The sequence below is a fragment of the Haliotis asinina genome, chromosome 3, assembly GCF_037392515.1.
Source record: "Haliotis asinina isolate JCU_RB_2024 chromosome 3, JCU_Hal_asi_v2, whole genome shotgun sequence".
Lineage (NCBI taxonomy): Eukaryota > Metazoa > Mollusca > Gastropoda > Lepetellida > Haliotidae > Haliotis > Haliotis asinina.
This window is the reverse complement of record NC_090282.1, coordinates 33,060,847-33,087,179: the sequence shown is the minus strand read 5'-3', so window position 1 is coordinate 33,087,179 and position 26,333 is coordinate 33,060,847. Positions and strand designations below refer to the sequence as shown.

Below are 26,333 nucleotides of genomic sequence, written 5' to 3'. Positions count from 1 at the left end.
ATACATGGTTTCTTCAAGTCTAATACTCATCACCTATTTCACAGTTATTGAACTTAAAATAGACTCCTCATGCCTCCTAAAGCTAGCATGAATTATTTGGCATGGAAAGTTTACAATAAAAACATCACTTAATTTTACATCCTAAAAAATAGACAAAAGCAAAACTTAAAAATTCAACTGAAACCAAATCACAATAACAAACAAGTTTAACAAAGCTCACAATCTCTAAATATATCACAACAAACTACTATACATTAACTAAAATAATTAGTTTTGGCCCAAAGCCATGACATAAATGACATCATATCATAATGTATGCACATGGATTTTGTGTGTTCTAACAGGTTCATTTCATGCTTCTAACACTGTATTTGGGGATCATAAATTCCTTCATAGCATGAAATCATTCACACCACAAAACAAACTGACCCTATAATATATCAGATTCCCTAAGGTAGGGCTCAAACAAATCAGCTAAGAACAAGCTCACTTCAATTGAGGAATAACTCAGTGTTTACAATTAGCATCTAACCCTCGGACAACTCTGACAGATCGCTGACTGTCTGGTAGAAGTATACAACCTGCCACCCGCAGTGTCCGACTGCTTATTTCACAATAGCTTTGATAGAAGTTGCCATATGTGACATGCAACACTTGTTTGCTGTTTATAAATTTCATGTGTATGAATGATTTCAAAGCCAATTATAAGAAATGTTAAGTCTGAAAAACATGTAAATTTTTATTCCATGGGTCCTGTGAATTTTCAGTGGCTCAGACAGACATCTGAAACTCACAGTGTCCTGTTACTTTGATACATTGATACATTAAACTCATGAACACTGCAAGTGGGTGAAACTTCCTTCTTGCATGAAGTAATCTTATGCCACAATTGTTTTAAAAAGTCAATGATACATATACAGGTATTTGCCATATAATTATTACTTTTGAGTCTTTTAAGTGCTTTGGTTATCAGAAATGCCATTTGAAACAAAAAATTTCAAGGAGATCCTTGGAAGTAAAATTTTAATTTTGATTCAAGGACTGTCAAAACAATAACCAGCGCTGTAACATTTTGACCTTGCGCTGGTGCGACCTAAAACCGCAAAATGCAACCTCCTTTTCATAATCAATCTGCACTCTGTGCACTCACCCAAAGAACGCAGACTTTAGCTGGAAAACAGAATAATGAGAAACTTGCTCAGAGCAGTGACTCTGATGACAACAGAGGCTGTGTGATAGAATGGCTCTGAGTGTTCATATCATGACACTTTATGAAGTAAGATAAATTGATGTTATCAGACCCGTAATAACTTTCTAATGATTATGTCCTATATCATCAATACCAAAATTCAGTTGTTACATATAATCATATGTTGAGTAGTATGTGCAACCTGTGTTTGTCACATGCAACAAAAATATCACCTAAGGTTGCACCAGGTGCAGGTAGGTCTCATATTCTTAACTCAAGCCCTATTAATTAAAATACATTTCTTGGTTTCTGTTGTCAGGTCATTCATCTCAGGGGTACATGTGACAGTATTGTACTCCACTATACCTGATTGAGATCAGTTTTACCTTTGGACATCTTAGACACCTGGAGAATCTGTAAAATCTGTCTTTCCAACCTACTCAAGTTGTAAATTGTTATCAAGAAATTATTATCAATCTTATTATTCAAAACTATAAAAACATCTTGATATTATTTCAAGTTATGAGTTTTAATGAAGTAATTCTTAGCTTTTCTTGAATCCCTATACACTGTATTTAAAAAACTTCCACTTCACTTAATTTTAGTGACTTCATACATAAAAATTGCAACAAAAATTTCCTTTTTCTGTATTTTTGATGGCATTAACTGTGTACATTGTCCTAACAAAAAATGAGCGTCTAATTCAACCTACAATTATTGTACATACTTTTTGGTTAAAACAAATATGTACTGAAACAACTGATTCCCTCATATATGATAATCAAATTTGGATGAAAATCTAATAATTAATTCGTTGTCGCCCAACAAGAGTCACATATGACCTGAAACATGATTCCTGATTTGATTTGGTTGACTTCAACTTAGTATGCTGGAACTCAGCAGCTAATGACATAGAACTATGTACTTCAAATATGTCAGAACATGAGGAATTCACAACAAACTCAATTCAAAGACACACTCCTTGAAATACATATTTAATCTTTCACACAAATACTTGCAAAAGAATCAAACAAAAATCAAACCACTAACATGAATGCATCCTTATGAAATATGATAAAATATATCAGACCTTTGATCTGCTATAGAAATCTATAATGATATGATCATGATACTGTGGCTATTCATTTTCTATGATGTGTCTTGAGTGGAATTGCGTTGGGAGTTTCCGTTAGATAATCTGCCAGGGTCAGAGGTCACTTCTGTTTGTGGTGTTGAGGTTTTGGTTGGGTCTTGTCGGTGCCTAGCTTGTTTGCTGTCGAAGGGAATAAGCAGGATGACTGCCACCAGGACGTGGAAACACCAGAACACGCTGCTGCAATAGTCAAGATTCAGGATAATTAGTCTTCCACCAGACAGTTTAAGCAGCAATATTTTCACCAGGACTTCCTATGATAATGAAATCATGCATATTTGTCACATTTGTACCATTCCTAAATATTCATAATCCAATCTCAATATATCCAGTCTTCCATGCCAGAGAGGTACTCATGAGAAAACCTCAAGACTTCCTGTGGAGGTTACATCAACTTAACCTCCTAACTAGTCAATCAGTGATATGGCTTCAGACTCTGTGGTCCAACTGAGAGAAGCACTCACACTAGTAAATCTGGTTTCTGTAACTTTCAAAAAACCTTACACGTGATGTTTTAAACACAGTGGAAATGGGAGAGCCTTCATGCTTATGTCAATACTAAAATACACGGGCCAGGTATCTAAGCAAAAAGAAAGACCCATCACAGTAATATTATGTGTAGATGTTTTTAATACAAATCACTATTTCTGTATCAAGATCGCACAATCATGATGCAAAAGCATTTAAGGACATGAACACCTACAAGTCAGTGACAGGTATTATACCAAGATCTCATTTTGACAGACTGTTAAATGTCAAAGTGAAAGTAAATGCATTAAGACAGCAGTAGCTTTACTGTTACTTTGTTGCACAAATAGCTAAACATAAACACCATAATCAGATTGTGCATGACTGTGTAAGTATACTTACTTGTAGAAGGTGATAAAGGGAGCTACATTGAGATATGTGAATGGCAATACAATGTAGGCCATTGGCAGCTGCGTGCCAAACCAGGTCAACACTTCATACAGGGCTCGCATCCCCGCAGACTCCTGGAAGTGGGGCCGGATGTTTCTCCGGATCTGCCACAGACAATCAGCACTAATACATGGAATATCTAGAGCACTTGGCTATAAAATATTGGCATTCAAGAAGTTGGGGAGCAAATATCAAAGAATACAATTTTATGGATAACAACTTTTTGCTTATTGCATTTTTAGTTTGATAATGGTGTAAGAATCTCAACTGATATAAACATGACGTCGCTCTCCAAAAAGTCATAAAAAGACACTGTAACATTGTAAACAGAACAAGTATATGATGGATGACATCTCATGCTAAACTGCTCTTCATACGGTTATTTATTTTTGGTTTCTACTTTTGTAAAGCCTCAAGGCAAAATTCATATACAGCTTTTCTTACAACAAATCAAATCAACCCATACAAGGATTATCCACCCATACAAGGATTTAATTTCTTATCATTAGGAAGCATTGTCCAACTTGATAAAAACAAACTCCAGTAAAATATCATCTGTGAATTACAACTGAAGTAAGTGAGTGAGTTTAATTTTACGCCGCTTTTTAACAATATTCCAGCAATATCATGGCGTGGGACACCAGAAAATGGGCTTCACACATTGTACCCATGTGGGGAACTGAACCTGGTTCTTTGGCGTGACGAGCGAACGCTTTAACCACTAGGCTACCCCACCGTCCCTACAATTGAAGCAATAAACAAGAAAAAATATTCATCAAAGCATGACCCTCAGGTCATCTTTCCAGCCACCAGGTGGCGCCTCACCTTGCGTCCAGCCAGTGTGAACCAGATGGCTGAGAGGAATGTACAGTAGAATCCAGGGTAGACTCCATGCCAGACGGCACTCAGGATATAAGTCAGGTGGGTGCGTAAAAATGGAGCTCGTTCGTAACACACATAACGCAGCCATTTTGTAGTCTGGATGTTCCAGTTGTCAATAAATGTTTTAAAACTTGTTGCTGTCTGGAAAGGATAGGACGATCAAATCAGATATATGCACTTAATATAAAATACAGAAAAAGTGAACAAAATAGAAATATACATGCGTACTTACACATACTAGTCACGAATAATAACAACGCCTGACTTGAGACCATGGTTCATGTGGCATGACTCTTGTCTTATTGCAACTTACAGACCTCAGATTGTGGGCATTCTTTAGCATGTTTGAGCAGTACACATTTTGATCAACTTTCTTGGGTATCAAAATCAGACAAATGTCAATGTCATCAAGGTCATGACAAGATCCTTGGTCAGAATTGAATTCTCATTTTCATTTGTCCTTGGGTGAGACTCAGGATAGCTAAAAAATAGTTGTCTCAAAGACTCAAACTGAACTCAAGAAAGATCATATGTATTCCAATGACTTAGAGGCATTGTTACCAATAAGAATGCACGCAACACTGATGCATGTCAACACACAATGTTTCATATTACGAGAAATATATTTCATTTATCATCTGTGTCACATCCATGTCCATCTTACCTCTATTTTTTCAACTCTAATATTTGTCAGCATATCCCATTTTGCATTCCCACTGGCATCCAGTCCATTGAACCCATAGCCAGATGCATTATATACAATATCAGCTGAAACAGAAGATGAAGTCACTTCATTCAGACATTTCGGGAGTCAATGTCAGATTGAACTTCATCACACAGCCGTTATGAAATAACCTAATGGCACCAATACATAGGTGGGAGTGAATGAGTGAGTTTAGTTTCTGGGTTAGAACTAGTTTTCAGTAACCCATACTTATTAAATGCCACTAACAGGATCGGGTCATCTCATCCCAAATGAGTAGATCGATTTTCATGACGTTGATCACTGGATTGTCTGGTCCAGATTTGATTATTTACAGACCCAGCTTTGATTATCTACAGACAGCTGCCATATAGCTGGAATATTGCGGAGTGTGGCATTTAACACTAATCAATCAATTTTATGAATATCAACACTCACAATGAACCAGGAGTCAGAGTTCGACTAGCTGCTCAATATCAGGTCTTACCACAAGCATAGGAGCTGAGTACCAACAATCCCCACAGATTATCAACTTATACCTTTGTGTTTTACTCTGTAATTACAATACCTGTCTCAACAGTAATATGGTCTTACCTAACGTCCATGTGAGAAAGTACCTGGATCTGTGACACAACATTGACAGGTACATGTATCCTAGCCGATAGATCACTGTATGTCTCTGTATGAAATCAGGATCTAAATAAACAGTGAAGGAAAAATACTAAATTGAAATTCATCCCATTGCATTGCACTAAGGAACCATTTCAAAAGTTTGATGTCATATGAAAATCATTATTCTTAAAGTTAAGGAGTGAGGATATTGATAGCCTTCTTGACATTTGGGGTATGAGGGCTGTCTCAAAATTTACAGATTATCGTTTTCAACCATTTGACCTGATAGATGAACTATTGAACGATAAACAAAGAAGTGAGTATGTTTTCGATATATACCTGCATTGTAAGTTGTTGGCACAAGGACACAGGACACGTGGAGATAGAGATAGACCCATGCACCTAGCATCACACACTTGTAAAATACCACTCTCTGAAAAGTGAGAACATCATTTGTATGATCTCAGACACAATGGCTAAACACTGCTCACTTGGTGCTGTTTTCTGCAAACGTTTACAATGTTTTCCTTTTCCAAAGAGTTTCCCTGTTGCTTAGATAGTTAGGTGACTAAATAGAGAAATAAAAATATCATTTTATAGACTGAACTGGCCCTGTTCTCCCAGCAAAAATGGGGTATCCAGAGGGATAAGTCATGTAACAGATGACTCAACAAACAGCTTGTGTTGTCTGGGGTAATAATTTGTTAGCACTTTCAGCACAGGAAAGTGTGGAAATAGTCTGGGGTAATAATTTGTTAGAACTTTCAGCACAGGAAAGTGTGGAAATAGTCTGGGGTAATAATTTGTTAGAACTTTCAGCACAGGAAAGTGTGGAAATAGGTGCTCAATAAATGGCCAGTACTATTATTATATTCTACACAACTATAACCAGATAACTTACCAATGGAGATATAGATTTAGGATCAACCAATGGCTTTTTATCATCATCCTGAGGAAGAAGAAGAGGTGGCACATATCATCAATTCTTAAACAAATTACAAATTGAAGAGGTTGATACTGATCGTGAAACTTGCATTGAACACATACTCTCTTAAAAAATGCTTCTGAAAAATTAATATCTTTACTATTTTGTCAACATAATCCAACATCATACTGATGAAACGTAGCATGCAGTTCCACCAGATAGTCACTACAACAAAATACACTTGAAGATCTGGCTTCAGTTAATGAAAACTGCCCACACTTCAAGCAGATGCTATATAACAAAGTATGGTTCCTGCAACATGAAACTGTAGAATAATTGTAAATACTGCAAAGCAAAAGTCCCAAATACAAGTCTGAATCGACAAGAAACACTTATACACTTATTCACTCATTAAGATTTGATTGCTAATAATGAAACCTTTTTCTGTCTATACAACTACCAGACGCCATATAACAAAGTCCAGTTTCTCCCAACGTCAAACAGTTGACAGTAATTACCACAAAGCAGAAAGCCTGAATGGCAGTCTGAATCAACAAGAACATTATACCACACAGAAAGACAAACAAACTGACATGCTTTTTGAAAGAAATCTTACAGAATGGTTTCCAAAATTTCTTTTCAATCATATTGACTTTTATTAACAAACTGTACAAGATCCAGCTCTAGGCTGAATCCAGTCTGGACCCTAAATATATTGAAGAAGCAGACAGCATTAAAACATGACATACGATCAAATAAATGTACTAAGATAAAACATACACAAAGCCAACTGAGAAATCTGGCCTCCCTGGAGGGTTGCCATGAACTTACTTTAGTTTCTAGTCTAGACGTGATGTGCCGACCATCTATAAAGTCAATATAGTCATTGTAGAATGTAAAAGGACCTGCCAAGATTCCTTGGAAGTAAAACATGTAGCTGAAGAACTTTAGCAGATTGGGAGGTCTGCTGAAAAGAAGAAAAATTATTGCAGGATTCAAGTGAGTTAAAATTTAACAATTCATCATCATTAGTGAGTCAGTGAGTGAGTCAGTGAGTTTGTTATTATGCTCCACTCAGCAATATTCCAGCTATATGGTGGTGGCCTGTAAATAAGCGAGTCTGGACAAGACAATCTTGTGATCAACAGTATGAATACTGATCTCAGCAAATGTTTTACAATGACATGTGTCAACCAAGTCAGCAGGCCTGTCTAGTTTAAATCTGAAAGAGTCACACTTGATCAATCTACATTACTTATGAACACTGTAGTGCTGAGATCAGTCTGTGCATGAAGACCCTCATAGAATAGGATAGGATTGGATAGGATAGGATAGGATCCCTGCCCTGATAATTCTTTTCCTCTGTGAATCTGTTCCTGTCCAAGTCATGCGGGATCACTTAGTGATACCATTATCATAAGTCTACAATACTGTACCTGAGTTCAGATCATAATAGTGCTTAGATCGTTTTTCAGACCCAGATAGGATACACCCTAACCTGATAACTCTTTTCCTCTGGGCATCTGTGAGACAGCTGCTGTCTAGCTTATACCGGTGATAGTCTGTTATACTGAAGGCAAGGCTGGAAAGCTTCTGGACCGACACCGTGCATGGGCTACAACAAACATACACACATCATATTCACCTTAAGGAGGTTCCTTAGACACTGTCCCTCACTAACTTCCCAAATGACAGCAACAAATCCATGTTTCATTTGTTATACTTATTCCTTCACCATCATAGTTCTGATTTATACATAAAACTGGAAGTCACTGAAATTGCATTCACCTTGACTGAATAGTAGTATATTACAGTTAATAAAAATTATTATCTTAACAAAAATAACCTCTTCAAAATAATGGTCAGGGTGGGGTGAGTATTGTCCCCAATTTTTTAAAAACAACCATAATTGCTCACTGAACATAAAGCATAGTATTAAGAGTACAGTTTTCGATAAAAATGAAGATATTTATCTTTTCCTTCAGAAAGAGCCTGCTTTCTTTCTAAAATTCAGAGACAAAACAATAATATTTTATGGATAGACCCATATACATAAACCATTATGAGATACATTAATAGCATATCCTCATGCTTGGAAATACCCATGTGTGTTGACACTAGGGTTGGTTGTAACAATTTTTTCATTCTCTTGTCATCTTTTCTAGACTGACCAGTGCAGGGCCGGATACAGCTTATTGACAAAGGGAAGGTGCACACTCTTGAGAAAGGTGGGGTGAACACTTCATTTTCACCCATTTTCAATGGTCATTTATAAACTTTCAACACAAAGGGGGATCAGTACAGCTGCAAACCCCCTCTGGATCTGCCTATCCAGTGTTTCTCCCTATAACATGCATCCTCTAAGAATGATGCCCTGACATTATGCACCATGACTACCCTGACAGGTTCACTTACAAGGTGATGTCGAGGAACTGCATGTCTTCTGGCAGGAGGTAGCGGTACAGACACATCGCCACCAGATAACCCAAGCTGAATATCAGCACACACCTGAAGGTAAACATTAATTGAATGAGTTTGGACTTTCGCAGCTTTGACTAGCATTTTACACACGTCACTGTGAGCCTGTTTGATTCAGGCAGTAAGCCAAAGGCGACATTGATTGTAGATGTTAACTAACCTATCAAAGGTTAGGAAACTAAATATCATAATCAGGGCAAAACAGGGACCTGTACTACCAATCAGCAGATCTTGTCACAACTATGGGAGAAAAATTACAAAAGTGACAGTTTGATTTACATTTCATGCATTGAATGATGTATGGGAATGTAGTCTGCCTTGTGTGTATTTAATTATGATAGCTTTATGCATATAGCTCACAGCAGATAAAAACACTTCACATTTAGCTACAAACAAACATGTAAAATAAATAGCCTTGTACACATTTTTATTTGTATCCTTCTTAAAGAAAATAGAATACATTTTGTACAGGGTTATCCATAACATCATTCACATAATAAATCTCAATAATGCTCCATTTCTTAATAAATAAAAGCAAATGTCTGCATTCACTACTCACATGTGCATTATCTGTGGCGGGAATGTGTTCATCATGATATAGCAGACAGACGACTGCAACACCAGGTGCCATGTCTCCCTGTAACAAAACAGGCCAAACATTAATGGGTGTGCCAGCACTGACCTCAACACCAGGCGTCATGTCTCATAAAAGTGAGCAAAACATGCATAGCATTACTGACTGGAACACCAGGTGTCACACCTCCCTGAACTAATGCAACATATGTCATATTTGGGATTACACTTTCTTAGTAACGTACAAATTCCCTGAACTAAGACACTATGCAACAACCCTCTCACAGTGAGTTTATGCTAATCTTGAGCAATTTGGTGTCAAAAGCAATGAAAACCAGCAAGTTGAGTGTTTCCTCAAGTGATATGCTACATGTATTGGCTATGAGACACTTGGAGGATCATAAATTCATCAAAATATCACATCATATCATAGTTCACCATCATTTTCCTCATGTGTGTCAGTTGAAGGTTCAACTCTTTACGCCACCACCTACCTCGTAACTGACACCAAGGATGAAACACTATCCCATACAGAAGATATTATAGTTGTTGGAGCAAGCTCTTTCAGCATGTTCAATAAAGTGATAACTGATATCCATTTCTCCATTTTCGTAAACATGTAAGAAGTAGCTATGGGTATGTAAACATGCACACCCTGGTTCAAATGCATCTTGTAATGTATGGTACTGTGCTTAATACGTAAACATTTGTTGAATTATTGACACATCCCTTGGACTTTTCTTCCACTTTGTCACCAGTCCTAACAGTAACACTGGTTAAAATGTTAAGAAGAGTCAAATATTCAATATTGAAGTCCACCTGTCAAATATGTTGACAACAAACTACAAACTGTTAGAGACATATCACCCATCCTTCAACCTAACTACATGTATAAGGGTGACTCTGAAGCAAGCTGACTTGGGAGAGGTGCCTGTAATTGTGTCTCTCCCTGCAAGTTTGGAGATAATCCCACGAGTACTAGTCTGCCAGTCCAGCTTGAAACATGTTCTTTTCCCTGTAATTAATGGTTATGTGAGAAATGCCAATGGTACCTACCACAAGGGACAAGCTGTTAAATCAGTAATTAACCTACACTAAGCACATAGATGCCATGACAAAAACAGCTGAATGAAATTGAGTTCAGAAGTGAAGAATGGTTTCCGTGTTTAAACTGAAGCCATAAACTGCCAACATCTCATCTGACAAGGGTAGATTTGGGTTAGAATTCATCGTCAGCAACCTATGATGGTGGTACGGGGCAGCTAAAGGGACCAGGTGGTTGCAGGCTTCTTTCATCACATTTTTTCAACTTTGATTATTTGGCTTTTTTGATTATTTGTTTCGGTAAGTGCATACCGAAAGGTATCAGAATCTGCAGAGTTGTGTTTTACGTTGCATGTGACCTTTAAGTGACCTTTGTTCATTACTTTAGTCACACGATTATCTGGTCCAGACTCATATCTTTACAAAACCTGGAATGTTGCTGAGTGTGGTTTTAAACAAACACAATTAACATCTGTTCTACACATGACTGAAGGAATGACAGGGTGGTCCAGTGGTTGCAGTTCCCTGAATGGCAGAACCAACTGAAGTAGCTACAGTCATACCACACATTGCTGTGTTAATGTAAGAGCCATGATGCAGCAATAAAAACCTGAAGTGTGCTTCTCACTATATATTAGGTTATTTCCCAGAATAACTGCATCTGAAGTTTTTGTTTTGTAAGTAAGATCTCTTCCCAGGTTTTACTTTTCATTAGTAAGATCTCTTCCCAGGTTTTACTTTTCATTAGTAAGATCTCTTCCCAGGTTTTACTTTTTGTAATTATCTTCTCCTAACTCTATATGAACATCAACATTCAAATGATATATGAGTGTTTGAAGTCAATTGAAAAATATCATTCAAGACTAAGTTCAAAGTGCAATTGTTCTGCCAAGCAAGATTGGAACTGCAACTCTCAGATTTGTAGGCAGATGTTCTACCACACAGCCACCTGGCCAAAGAAGAAAATGGGGTTAAATTATCTATTGATTACTATCATTAAATTGATTTTTCCTTGCACTTCAGTTATTGTTATGCAGTTTCATTAAACGATCATCTGCTTTTACATTGTCTGCAAAATTCTCAGAGGCATACTTTTTCTTATACCTACTTCACTGGACCATCATATTTTAATGGTCAGCTTCTCTTCAAGGCTGACACCGGGTGTACGGCTATGAAGGATCTGATATACCCGTTTAATGACACTTGAATCACGCTCCATACGAAGACACTTTATCTTATCGACCAATAACAAATGACCTATAGCGCTTACTCCATGGGTTGACAATGAAGGTCTCTGGAATGCCACAAATACATATAGCTTTGTTCAATGACACTTGTTTTAACAGACTCATTAACAGATGAACTGAAAAGGGATCAGCCATATTATTGTTTGATGTGTTTTGTCAGAACAGGACAGCCAAACAAAGTTATATTTCCACACAACTTCTGGTTGAGAATATCTTCCATAGAACCATTTTCAGGGGAAGGGGAGAACCAAGTACAATGTAATTCTCAAAAAAAAACCAAAAAGAACAGTCCAAGCTTGTCTCGATGATGAAGTGGTTATTTCCTAAAATCTAAAAATCACAGTCTCTTCCAGACCTAGACTAACAACTTGTCTCTGAAATGAACATATTTTACAGAAAAATAGTTCCTACTGAAAAAATTACAACATAATAGAAAGGACCCCTTAGACTTTCGTCATTTTCAGAAGCTGTGGAAATCTACACTGGCCACATTTTCTACACCTGCACGAGCTTTATTGGATATATTTGCTTCAGGGTATGTCTAATGGTTATCTGAGTAATGCTTAGTCTTTGACAATACATAACTGTGAGAAATAAAGAGCTGCATATAAATTACAGGGGGAGCAACAATGGGATAGAAAATACGGAGGAAATCTGGACTAGCTTCATTTGGAACATAAACATGACAGATGCTGCTAGCCACAAGGAAAATAATATCATATTGTTTAAAGACTGTGAGATAAATTACCCCCGACCATGAAATGGTCAGTCACTAATATACACCACACAATCTCTGGCAAATGAGCCAGTGTTAGAACAGTGATATCGCAGTTCTTCACAAAACAGAATCATGGATCTCACGGCCCTTTTCTCCTCCAATATTGAGTCTATTGTTTCCCATACAAACAGTCTCCAGTAGCAAGGCTGACCCACCGCTCACTAATCAATAACTTGGGTTGTCGAAATCGTCATTAGTCAGGGCTCACTAGGCCATTGATTAACATTAGGACAATTGAGGTAAAGGCATGCTTTAGATTCAGCCACACAGGTGCACAATGCTAGTACTTAGCTCACTGTGAGTGCTGCTGGTGTGGTAGAGAGTGTTAATTTTATTGTTGCATAATCGACAGATGGCATATAGGGACCGAAGCAGTTTTACTGACATCAGACTGTTATATGGTCAGTGTGTGGGACCAGCAGGGGGCAGATGAAGCATGAAATCTGATCCTTTAGTCAGTCAAATAAGTGAACTCATCTCAGACACATCATTGTCAACTACTACATTCAGTTAAAATTCACATTAAGAAAGACCTATTAATTCTACAAATAATGTGCTTGGTCAGCATTTATAAACCTCCAGTGATGACACTCTATTGTCTATTATATGGTCTCTGGTCTCACCAGGTCATCCTTTTACCAAGTGAACCTCTTCAGGCAGTTTCGCATTCTCCTTCAATTTCCATGGATCGGAGTCAGTTTTACATACAGTCTGACATAGTATCCCGTTTGAAATTTCTGTGAAAAATGCTTGCACCAAGTGCTCTCAGAATAGTGGGTTATAGATCGATCAGAAAGGGGCCTGGGGGAATTCTGGGTAAGAATTTATGTCCGGTGCAACCCTTGCTGGAGGAGGGAGGGAACAAAGTGGTTTGATTACTGGCATGTCATCATACAACTAAAATGCGTAGAGAGATCGTCATGAAACTCATCACTGGACTGTCTAGTCCCTGACATGATTATACTGCTGAGATATTACTGAATGTGCCGGAATATTGCTGAATAGGCATTAAACTGATAATGGTAGAGTGATTTTAGTATAATGCAGTTATGTAAAGAACTACAGCTATATCAAAGCTTGTTGGCTTATTGTGTGAAATGCTAAATGCGATCCATCTCAGTCCCATTTGTGGCTTTTATATTTATCATCAACTCTCCAATCCGGCACCTTATCTAAAATGGATCATTTCTTCAGTCCTGATGAGTGCCGGTTTAAACAGCTTTCACTGTATATGTATGCATTGCAGAGTCACTTCAGAAACAGAAACCTTATGGCCTTGAGAACCCCACCATATGAACACTCTACCTAGTACGCAACAAAGTTGACTGCATCCATATATCAGGAAAGATGCGCCCTGGGCATCAATACTTGATAATTGGAATTCATTGATCCCAAGTATCTATTTTTCACGATTGCTGTCAGTGCTGTGCCAATCCAGTGACGTTGACACTGATTGCCGACACTGGTCAAGGTAGTTTAACTGTCAATACTGGAGCTATGTAATTAATCCAGGTAGCTCAGATCAATGGACTGACACTAACCTTGATGAACCCACTGAACTCAGGGGTTAACCAGATTTCCATTACACCAACTGATACAGCCATTAAGCAAGTATGGAACTAGAAGAGTATCAGACTGCGGGGTTCAGTTTCTTTCTGAGTGTGACTCTACGCGGCAAACAAATATTCTGGACAAAAATAGTTAGGGATATACAAACAATTTGTAATTATGAATAATTCTGTATTTATTCATTGACATACTGATAAAATATATGTCATAAAAGTACCAAGATCCCTAACTTATTTTGTCAAGTATATGTTTCTTTCTGTGAAGAGTTTCAGTTTTTGTATCATATGATTGTGCCATATATCTTGTGTATATTATTGTATTACATAATGTATGCTGATAGAGTCATTAAAGGATCCTGAGGTCTGAACATTATGTGTATACACTTTTAAAAAAATTGGGGATACCTAAGAATAATTTCAAATTTCTAAAATTGTAATCGATGTTAGTTTAAACAGTTTCTTGACAAAGAGACAAAAGACAAACTACACAACTGAACAAATGGCTATGTTAAACTCATTGTCAAACCTACATAAGAAAACTTTCCCACTTAGCAGAAAATGCACAAAAGCAGACATTAATCATGAAAATAGCAACATAGACATATTATCTTACTACTGAGACAGTAATACCAGTAATGAGAGCTTACAAAACTGCAACATTTTTACATCAGCTGACTTTGACATCTTTCATGCATGTGCATTTCGATCCACACTTCTTTCAAATTTCCGAACAACATCGCCGAATTGCATCGCTGAGGAAAAGTATTGAACATGACAAAATAATATGTCAACATGAGGTAAAGACTTCCTCTTCCACGTGGGCATGCACAAAATTGAAGAGTGTGTGAGTGAGTGAGTGAGTGAGTGAGTGAGTGAGTGAGTGAGTGAGTGAGTGAGTGAGTGAGTGAGTGAGTAATATCATATCAAGGGCCACCATAAATGGCTTCACACATTGTGTCCATGTGGGGAATCAACTTCAGTTCTTCAGCATGTCAAGAGGACACTTTAACCATCATGCTACACAACCACCCTGCATCTACTACAGTCACTGGCCCGACTGGCTAGTGAATTTTCATGGGATCATGTTTTAAAAATATCACTCCATCCGACATATTATGTTATAATACACTATTAAATCATGCAAGTAGTAATCATAGAAAGGTGGCCTGACACAAATGTCATCATATTAGCAGCTTAATGACAATATTTTACTCTCCTGTCCTTTGTAATCTTTTGATTTATTTTCAAATTTCTGACTAGTGAATTATCTTGTGGCAGGGGTTAAACATCAGTCAGTTTTCATTTAAGGCAATCAAATAATGGTATCTTACTTGTCTGTGGGCTAATACTACTTACAGTTCTAAACTGCTAATAGACTTGGATTTCATTTCATATCTACTCAAAATGTAGCTATTATTAAATTTCACAATGACAGTTATCTTTCTTGGCTATTTATCACTCAATTAATAGTCTACTAAACCTTACCATCAAATACCATGTTGATTTATTCTTTCATACATACATACATCATCATGACTATGTCATAAAAATCAGGGAAAGTGGAAAACTAGTCAGGACAAGTTACGTTCCCACAGTCCTTGCCCTGTGGCAAGTGGTTTTTAAAAAGATTTTGAACTCCTTGTTGGTCTAGTAACATTCAGGCATAGCTAGCCCAACTAACAGGCAAAATTTGGAAACTATACTCTTCAAAAAAAAGTAGGGGAACATCATTTTTTTTAATTCACGATTAAAAATATTTGGGAGATTTACCGGAGTCAATCAATGTTGATATGATAATATTGAATGTTTTGAGAGTGCATCACTACTTGCACTTCCTCATAAACAACCATAGCTATTTGGAATGTAGTCGGCGTATGGCATGTGAGTGAGTGAGTGAGTTTAGTTTTACGTCGCACTTAGCAATATTCCAGCTATATGGCGACGGTCTGTAAATAATCGAGTCTGGACCAGACAATCCAGTGATCAACAACATGAGCATCGATCTGCGCAATTGGGAACCGATGACATGTGTCAACCAAGTCAGCTAGTCTGACCACCCGATCCCGTTAGTCGCCTCTTACGACAAGCATAGTCACCTTTTATGGCAAGCATGGGTTGCTGAAGGCCTATTCTACCCCGGGACCTTCACGGGTCCGTATGGCATGTAATTAGCATGTGTATGATTTTCATTTTAAAACAAATGGCTAGAAACAAACACTAGGAAATGTGTGATGAAAGATGAATATAAAAACTAATATCCTACGTGATTTCTCAACCTTCTTAAAAACCGTCAATGTCAAGAATGGGACCCCATGCATGTGTATGGGGCTACTGCATTGTGCACCTGCATATCAAGCGTTGTGTTTAGGGGTGGTAATAGAGGGAAATGGTGGTGTGTTCATAAGACGTCTGTCCTTGAAAAGCTTGTTAGTGTTACACTTCCTATCTAAATTGAAACTTCAGGCTCCCCCACATGTTTTGAAAGTATATTTCCCACACTGCATGCTGCAGCCATAAAACATACCATGGTGTGCCAACAAGAATACATTCCAATTAAATTTAAAATAGAATCCTGCTCATTATTAGTATTTAGAATTTCTTCATTCCAAGTGCTTGTCCAAAATACTTGTTACAAAAGTACATTAATTACTGGTTTACTATAATATTCATCATCAAACCGTAATTCTATCAAAGAAATATGATTTCAAAGTGTGCCCTTCAGACAACAGGAATTCTATTTTAATAGTGCCCTAGGCTCTCTAATCATGCTAATACAAGGGCCTGTGAACCCTGCTATGTGAGATTAACTGCTTAATAATTAACTGTAAGTAACACGTCCCTGTAACTTAGTGTAAGTCTGGTGGTGTAATGTGTTGTATAACACAGGGACATTACACATAATATCCAGGGGTCAAATTATGGTGGCAATGTCTGGTCATAACGTCTCAAACACAAGATAACTGTAATTTCAGTAAACATTTTCAATCACACCAAGGACTCTGACCAGTACACTGTACCAGTATTCCTGTACATGTATATATACCAGTTGGCGAAATAGTTAAATCTTGCTAGCCAGTCAGGTAGGCTATGCCTGAAAGTTACAAGCCCGCAAAATATTTCTCAAGTCCAAAATTTGAATGTAGAAAGTAAGATTTTGAAAAGGTAAAATACCATTATTTATCAGGTCGCAGTCTTGCATGATTTACTAAAGGTCACATGCCATGTAAAACATTTGCAGATTCTGATACCTTTCGGTAAGCACTTGCCGAAACAAATAATCAAAAGTGCCAATTCAACCTACAAAGCTGAAAAAAAAGAGCGCAATTAAAAAAAGTCCACTAAATCAGAGTTCAGACGATTCACAAACTTTGGCCCCATTGCTGGGGGAAAAAGTGGTTTCAACAGCTATGCTGTGCTGCGCTCATAACGCATGCGCAGTGAATAGGTTCACACAGTTTGAAACAGTATGCCTGCCCTGAGTATGAGGTCGTGAGCAGTAGTCTAATTTTGGTTGTGTACACAAACAAGTAGACTCTTTCACAGAGAAAACTGAATGTCTGGTTTATTGACACTTGTATATCTGCCAGCCTGTCAGCTAATGAAAATATGCAATGCACAACATCAATCATTAACCACATGCAATTTGAAACCATAAGCTTATAAACAATGAACAAAGAGATTATCGGCAAGTGAACCACTCACGGTGGCCAATGAAAAGGATTCGTTACTCTTGAAAGCACACCCACCGGCTATGACTGGGTTCAGTACCTAAGCACAAAAAATTGCACTTATGATCTGCGATTATACCCTTATAATTTTGTTTATTTGTTATTTCTTAATCAGCAATGCATTTTACACATCATGAATAATGACAACTGTGTTTTAATAATGTTTGATTCTTTGATTTCATGTGACCTTTAAATAGAAAGTGTACTATACTTAAATAGGTCGGATATATTTATATATATATTATAAGAGTGATATATCTACAAAATGACCCCATGAAAAAAGCAAGTCACTAGCAAGTCGGGCCAGTGACAGTGGAAATTTACTGTCACAACTGGATTTTTTAATAGTCACAGGCTGATAGAATCACCATAAGGACCTTACTAAATATAGAAACCAGTCTCTTAGTCATGTATCATCTAAACATATGAAGGTCAAGGTCAAGGTCACATAAATCTCCTCCTTTCCAGACAGCAAATGATCTTCAGATACATCACCATGCAATATTGCTTGTCCTCAAATCATGAAAATACTTAAACTGGCTCCAAACTCAAAATCATGATTGAGTGATTCAAAATCCAACTTGTGATCTTATATTAAGTTAGAAGGACCTAGTCTGGATCAGCATGCTTAGTAAAGATCAAATTCTATTTCTCAAACTCCAGTGTGTAGAAGAATGTACAACTGATTCAAACCCTTGTCTGGTCCAGCCAAACTCTATATTATATTGTTCAGTATTTTTACCTAAGCATGGTAGACTAGGACTGTCAAAATCATGATTGTCCTGAACTCAATTGTCCAAAGAGTTAGAAATACATTAAAATATAGCTATCCTGTAAACAAGTAAAGTCGTAATACCTTTTCACAAATATGATAAAATATAATGAACACTCAATATTCAAGTCAAAAAGTGAGTCAGTACAGCATAGAATGCACATCCACCCAACTTCCAACATAACCTTTCTGTGGGTGAGTTTTTAGATCTACACCAGCAATATCATGGAGAGGGACACCAGAAATGGGCTTAACACATTGTACCCATGTGGGGTTTTGAACCTGCCAAGCGAACACTTTAACCATTAGGTTACCCCATCGCCCTTTCGGTCCATCCCATAAATGAAACACAATGGCACAGAACCATGCTGTCATTACCTCATGACATATTTCAAGAGGAACATTTTTTCTTTCTGATGGAAAAAGCAAACAGGTAAACTTACCATCCATTACAGAACCAGAGTGTGGTGAGCCCCACAACGAGACAGTAGATGTGCCGGAGTGTGGGGGATGTGTCAGGTGGCTGGAGCTTTAGGTGGAAGAACAGTCCAAAGAAAATACCCAGAAACTGGCAGCTCATGAAGTTGAACTGAAACACAGAGAGACATGTTGAAGCTTGTGCATAGTATCATCAAAATATATATCCAAATACCTTAAGCTAGGATTACACAAGGTTCCAGGCGGCCACAGCAACCACATTTCCCTAAAATGTGGTGGGATTTGGGCTATTTTTTAAAGTCAGTTTTTGTTAGGTCCTGCTGACTTTTTTCAGTCTACGGTTTGCACACTACAGTTCAGAAATCATCACCTGCTTCAGCATCACCTACAGAGAGAGAATGCTAGAAAATGCATCATGCTGTATTTCGTCAGCCTGTAAACTGTCACACACCTGGATATGCCATGACAGAATGGCACGAACTGGCTACCATACAACCTTGATTAATGTAAGAACCAGAATAAAATGGGCAACAAGGGTGAAACAGACATTACAAAACATCAAACAAACGTGGGAATACATGACAAAACTTGAAAGAACCATGAGATGGCAGAGAATACACATTCTTCACATCCCACTTCAGACCATCGACACGTTTTGTTACGGCGTATGACGTTCTGTCACGTTTTGTTACGTTACGCCACTATGGCCTACCAGGTTTCTCATTAGTACAGTGACTGTCGTGGCAAATTTTTTAAGAGTTTAAAAATATGAAATGGCATCCACAGCAAGTAATGTTTGCTCATTCAGTCCCTACACATTGTCTCCCATCCATGCTGTTTTGTCTGAAACACGGCTGCCATGGCCACCTGTAACATAGTGTAGCCCTAACATGGAATGTATATCGAAAGAACTTCACCACTAAATACACATATACTCTCAATAGTGCAACTCATAGCTTTTGATCCACCACTGCCCAGAAACAACAGGATATATAAACATTCCACAACAGTAATACTAGTTTATAGAGGCAAAAAAGAACCAGTATTCAATCCAAAATACAAAAAGGCCACAGACATGACAGCGAGCTATATTGAAATTCAACTCAGCTGCATCTATCCAGCAATGAACATGGTAACAGACACAGTAAAAGCTCATACAAACTCAAACACAGATGCTGGTCAGGCCAGATAAGCCAATTGTGGCATTTGGAACAAATCATGATGAAAGGACTCGGTCAGTTCCATGAAGACAATAGATTATTTTCTAATAACAGTTTTCTTGGACCTGACGAAGGGGCAAGGAATAGCCCCAAAACATTGTGTATACAGTAAAGAGGTTGACATCCATAACATTTTGTCTTACAATAGTTTTCTTCTTTAAGAGAATTGAATCCAGATATTAATATAATAATCTGCATGCAATATTGCATACAATCATCTCGTGTCAACACTTATTTCTTTTAGTTAACACGTTCATTGTCCATAAAATTAAAGCCATCAATCTTTTATTTGGCACTTTACCATATGTACATTTCGTACACGTAACAGTCCAGTGCTGCTGATGAATCAGCCTGACTGGTCTACAAAGGCTGTTCTAGATGTGTGGGCCAAGAACAAGTCCTTGGGCATCAGTTTCTGCAGTTTCCAATTTGAGCAAATGTAAATGAATGTTATCATTCAAGCTTGATGGACCGTAATGCATTTGACTGACCAAGATATAGACTAGTTACCAATATCAGAAGACATGCTATGGTCCGGTTTACCAGCACACAGCGTCAGTTAATAGTAATTCTCAACCACTGCATTGTATCATGTTGTTATACGATTCAATTTGGTTTGTATTTCCATAATTCCATTTCAGTCTAACTCAATACAACTATAATCAAACTATATGTAGATCGAACTCATTAGGTAAGATGAAATATTCATCCATTCTCGGAGTGTGTGAAGGAAAACATGGTTCCCCACAATCAAGTGGTTGGTTGGTTTATTGTTTAGCATCACACTCAGCAATATTCCAGCCATATGGCATCAGTCTGTAAATAATCGAGTCTGCACCAGACAATCCTGTGATCTACAGCATGAGCATCGATCTATGCAAATGGGATGCGATGACGTGTTAAGCAGGTCAGCGAACCTGACCATCTGATCCCATTAGTTGCCTCTTACAACAAGCATGGGTTACTGAAGGCTAAGTCTAGCCCGGATCTTCATAATCAAGTGATGACACACAAACATCAGTATGCTTAAATTAACTGACAGTATATATTAGATTTATACATCAGCAATGGATCAGGAATGTCTGTTAAGAACTGCATTAGGAAATCTGTCATGCTAACATTAGTAACAACTCATCATATCGCAATTACTTCAGGTACATTACATCAAAATGGGGGCAAACGTTCCAAGATAATCAATGAAAATTATTAACCAGTTGCAATGACATGTCAATCATTATCGATCTTCAGGATGATTATTCAAAGGTCATAGTAAAGATAAGTTGAATACATATTGCAGAAAATGTGTGGGTCATATAGAGTACAAGTGATCTGTGACATGCTGTAACAAATTGTATACCTTTCTGCCAATGTATTAAAACTTCAAGAATAACATATCTTGAGTATCAGAAACAAGTTGTTTGTATTCACTCACATCAAAGATTTTCCCAGTATTTCCACAGAATTGCTGATGTGAAATTTCATATCATTTAAAGAATGCAGTCTTGTGAAAAACATGAATATAAAAATGTATTATTCAAACATGTTTCAGTTTGATGGTCAAATGACCAGCACGCTTTGTAGAATAGAATAACTGTAAATCTTGTAGCAAACATCACGTTAAAGAACTATTTGAAGTTTAATGTAAAAGGCCTAACCATTAATTTTTATCATTTGTGTTGGTTCTTGATAGTATTTAAATGTAGGGACCCTTGACACACCTCAACCATGTATAGTTTTTCGTCGTATACAATCCACTACACACTGCTATAGTCACGCTTTAGTGCTTGAATCTAGTACCCTTAAATATAAAGTGTTTTTAGCTGAAGTGTGTCAATAAGGGGGTGGAAATAACCCATTGCCTGACATCCCAGTTCAGTGGATGTCTTTTCTGTTAAACAAGCAAATTTGTATGTCATGCTATACTGCTGTCAAGTTGACTTTCCAACATCAGTCATGCTGTTTATTTAAAACATGAACGAGAAAATTGGCTAGTGTAGTGCGAAAATTATCAGGGCTAGTGATTCTACATGTGTCACTCTACTAGAATAGACTAGCAATTTTGTTATTTAGATCCCTATAGTACTTAAAACCTGAAAGTATTTATTTTCAACATCAGCGTTACAAGGATTGGCTGACATGCCTGACACTGGATGCCAGTTAAATCACCTCAGATCAAAGGACAATGCTTTCCCATGCTTAAATCCATCAGTAATTATACCAAGCTAGTCTGACTAATTTTCTATGGATACAAGTTAATCAACTTTTAATTGTTGCTACATACGGGAAACATACTGATGTCACTACTCATAAATAGCAGGTCATTTATGTGACCGAAAGGATATTATGGACAATTAATCACAGTTTAACAACTGTTGAAGAGCACAATAGGTCATGTTGTCATTTGATATTAACCTAATTACACATCTGCAAAAACAATCATGGCAACATGGGAATGGAATAAACCTATGTATAGAAAGTGAAGGATATAACTGTATAAACAGCAAGAAATGGGGGAGGCGGGGATATTTTGACACCACACTGCAAGTTTTCAGCTCATGAGTACAGTGTAAATAATGCCAGATAATCCAGTGATGGATATGATGAGTACTGATCTATGTTTTTGGTTCGGTTATTGTTTAACACAGCACTCAGCCATATTCCAGCTAGCATATGGCAGCAGTATGTAAATAATGGAGTCTGGACCACAAAATCCAGTGACCAACAGCATGAGCATCGATCTGGGATCTACACAACTGAGATAACATCTGCCAACCAAGTCAACAAGACTGACCACCCAGTCATATTAGTCATCTCTTACAACAAGCATGAGCTGCTGGAGAACTGGTATGACCTGTATCTTCATGTAATCATGCCCCCCCAGTGTTGGTAATAAATTTTCATGAGATATAATGTTATCAATGAAAGAATCAGTGAGTGTGTGTTTAGATTTACACCACTTTTAGTAATATTCCAGCAATATCACACCAAGGATGATGAGAGAAACCCTAAACACTGGGCATCCCACCACACCTTAAAAGAATCAACATCATTTCATTTACATTTGGTAATATCATACAAATATTTCATTTTCACATTTGAGCACAATAGTATATTAGTACCTCTGAACTCTATCATCGCTGTAAATCTGAAAGCGAAAGGTTAAATTACCCCGAAAACACTGTTTGCAAGATTGAAATCTGCACATTAATAGCAACACAAAACCAATACTGATCATTAGTAAAAGACAGAGGTAAGGTTCTGGGACACCCTGAACTAGCCACGCCCTGCAACCACAACAGTTGTCATTAATTCAAGTCATGGACTAAACTACAAAACCACACCTAATATTGATATAGAATAACATTCTCAAATCTAAAAAAGAATTCTTCCACACATGATTGATTCCACTTCAGTCAAAAGTAATACTTTTTCAGTCACAACCCCTTTTTTGATAATAAGTGCACCTGCTATATGTGTCCATGGTAACAATTATAGCTGATACTTTCATTATTGTTAGCTTTGTATTACCACTGCCTGATCTATATAATGAGACACATGGATGGTTAAATAAAAACAACCAAAACAGACATAACATCTGATAACATAATTCAACATGACCAAGGTATACAGCATATCAATGCTAGTGATTCAAATAACTGTGGCTATCCTCTTTATGTTATTCTCTGCACATTCAAGCAATATCCTAATCCAAATTTTAAATAAATAATATATCACGGTCAGCATGAAACAATAATGATACACATTTGACAGGCTTACAACACAGAGTCGAAAGAGTCACGTACATCTAGCAGAAAATGTGAGGCAGCACAATGTCAGTTATTGAGGTCTACTCAGTACTCGTCATGCATCACTCCCCACTTATTTGTTTTGATTTGCCTCAATGACCCCGTTCGCATTGAAATTAGACATAAAACTCAGTTAGACATTCAGTTTTACCCTGACAGTGTTTCCTCTATACCTTTTGACCTTGTCAAATCTCATATTTGAGCTTAGTAGGTTATGCGATGTAACAATACATTTTTTTGCTAACAATAGGATCGAGTATTGCCTTGTCTTGACGGATGATAGACATGTTTGGACCAACACTTGTATTGATTTCTGTAGAGTCGTTACAACGGAGTAATATGAATTTACGAAATAACTAGTTCGTTCTTCATGAATAGTATTATATGTTTGCTGTTGAAAAAAAAACAGAACTGCAATCGAAGAACAGCTGATATGAAGAACAAGATGATAATTCGTGAAGAAAATTGGCTCGTTTCTGTGTCCGTTTGTCTCATTATTTCTTGATTTCGAAGTAAAATAGGAAGTATTTTACAAACCTGGTCGATTGGTAGTCCGACTAAATTTGCGATTGGTTCTGTCAACCAACATCCTGCATATGTTGGATGAACCATCGTAGTTTATATCACAGAATGTATGGAACAATCTTGGTCGACTGCTACTGCTGATTTCACCGGTGTCGTGTAACTTTGCACCCTCTGACAAAGGATCCTCCACACACTGCAATACAACAAATAGTGCATTCGTAGATTAACGACGGACCGCATGAATGCAGATGACCTGTTTTTAATTCAGTCCGTATAACGATCCGCTGAAATGTTCCCAGTTGACTAACAACAGTAAATCCTGCAAACAAATGAGATGTTAAGCTCAAGCAAAGAATGCACACAGCTAGAGCAGTTACCGGGGCAACTGGACAACTGTTTCATGTCATGTCGAAAATGAAGAGTGCTCGTCTGTTTTGGTTTGCAGCATACAGTTTTCAGATATGATTGTTTAGTGGGACAAAAAGGAACCATATATGCTAAACAGTGTTGTAGCATGGTGTTATGAATAAAAATAGAGTAATTACTAGAATATACTAGGGTGGGATATCGCCGCATGGAGTGACGCTGTTTTGTGTTCTCACTGTCAAATTTGACGAAGGAACGATATGTGAACATCTTACATGAACACCTCCTTACAACGACCCTAATACGGTATAAAGATAACTGGATTTTACAGCATAATAATAACCCGAAATATATCAGAAGGATCAGTTGTTTTAAAATTGGATTTGGTCGTTTGCTTGATAGAAGATATATATAATGACGTTGAGGTTACAATAGTTGTTGTATTATTGTCTCACTTTCGACACTTTCTCTATTGTTGCATTCAAAGGACACAATTCTGTTTACAATCTGTAAAACTGACGTACACTGAGCGTGTATACCCAATAAACCATTTGTTCTGATATTTTCACATTAAAAGGGCGTTTTTGGAATCCTGTATTCTTAAAACCAGTGTGTAATACTGCGATTACAGGAAATAATGAACAGAAATAGAGCACCATTCGATATCAGATATGAAATTATTGTTTAGATATCTTTTTGAATTATGTAATATTCATGTTTAACGTGTGCGCCTTGCTGTATTAGACTGAACAAATTACTAGTATTTTCTTTCATTTCAAGGACTAGATAAACATGATAAAAGCGGTAATATAATGGGTATCAGACACTGTCTTATTCAATTTGGTTAATTTTTTTCTCTCTCTAAAAACGAAAAATAGGCAAGGTAAACAATACTAATCAACCTAGAAGTGTCGTTGTTTCAAAGAAGTAGCCCTTACAAAACAAGAAGCTGCCAAATCTTAAATGATTCATTATATTTGATAGCAATAATGATGCTTCAAGAATCAAATTACATTGACTGACACATGTATACGATATAGGAACGCGCATGTTGCCTTATTTCTTCTCTCTCTCTCTCTCCCTCTCTCTCTCCTTGTAAGACGGTATCACAATTTCTTATGACATACATAAACAAATACGGTTTTAATGGTGATATTTGATCGCTTTGGTGAACAAATAATATGAAACTAAATTGTCCTCCACGGAAACTCAGAAGAAGAGCCGGGTTTGAATAGGCCAATGTCACGCATGGTGGAGTTATGTCCCCTGTTCCTCTTGCGTGCTTAAAGACATGGACGTACCTCTCTTGTGACTTTGGAGAGGAAAATCGATATTTGTCACTTATGGCAAGCTTATTTCACCATATCGAAGGCTCTGCGTTATACCTAAGAATACAAATCAGTTTGAT

General features: G+C 37.3%; 1 protein-coding gene across 1 annotated transcript; it reads right to left on the bottom strand.

Moving 5' to 3' along the window:
* Nucleotides 1-1,780: 1,780 nt before the first annotated feature.
* LOC137276749 (lysophospholipid acyltransferase 2-like) lies at nt 1,781-24,692 on the bottom strand. The gene is made up of 13 exons (XM_067808388.1): nt 24,572-24,692; nt 19,014-19,159; nt 9,420-9,497; nt 8,798-8,890; nt 7,881-7,997; nt 7,214-7,349; nt 6,359-6,406; nt 5,797-5,890; nt 5,440-5,541; nt 4,807-4,910; nt 4,086-4,283; nt 3,213-3,364; nt 1,781-2,522 (listed from the first exon to the last, which is right to left on the bottom strand). Exons 1-13 carry the CDS (start codon nt 24,644-24,646, stop codon nt 2,339-2,341), a joined length of 1,527 nt encoding a protein of 508 aa, XP_067664489.1. The 5' UTR covers nt 24,647-24,692; the 3' UTR covers nt 1,781-2,338.
* Nucleotides 24,693-26,333: the final 1,641 nt, after the last annotated feature.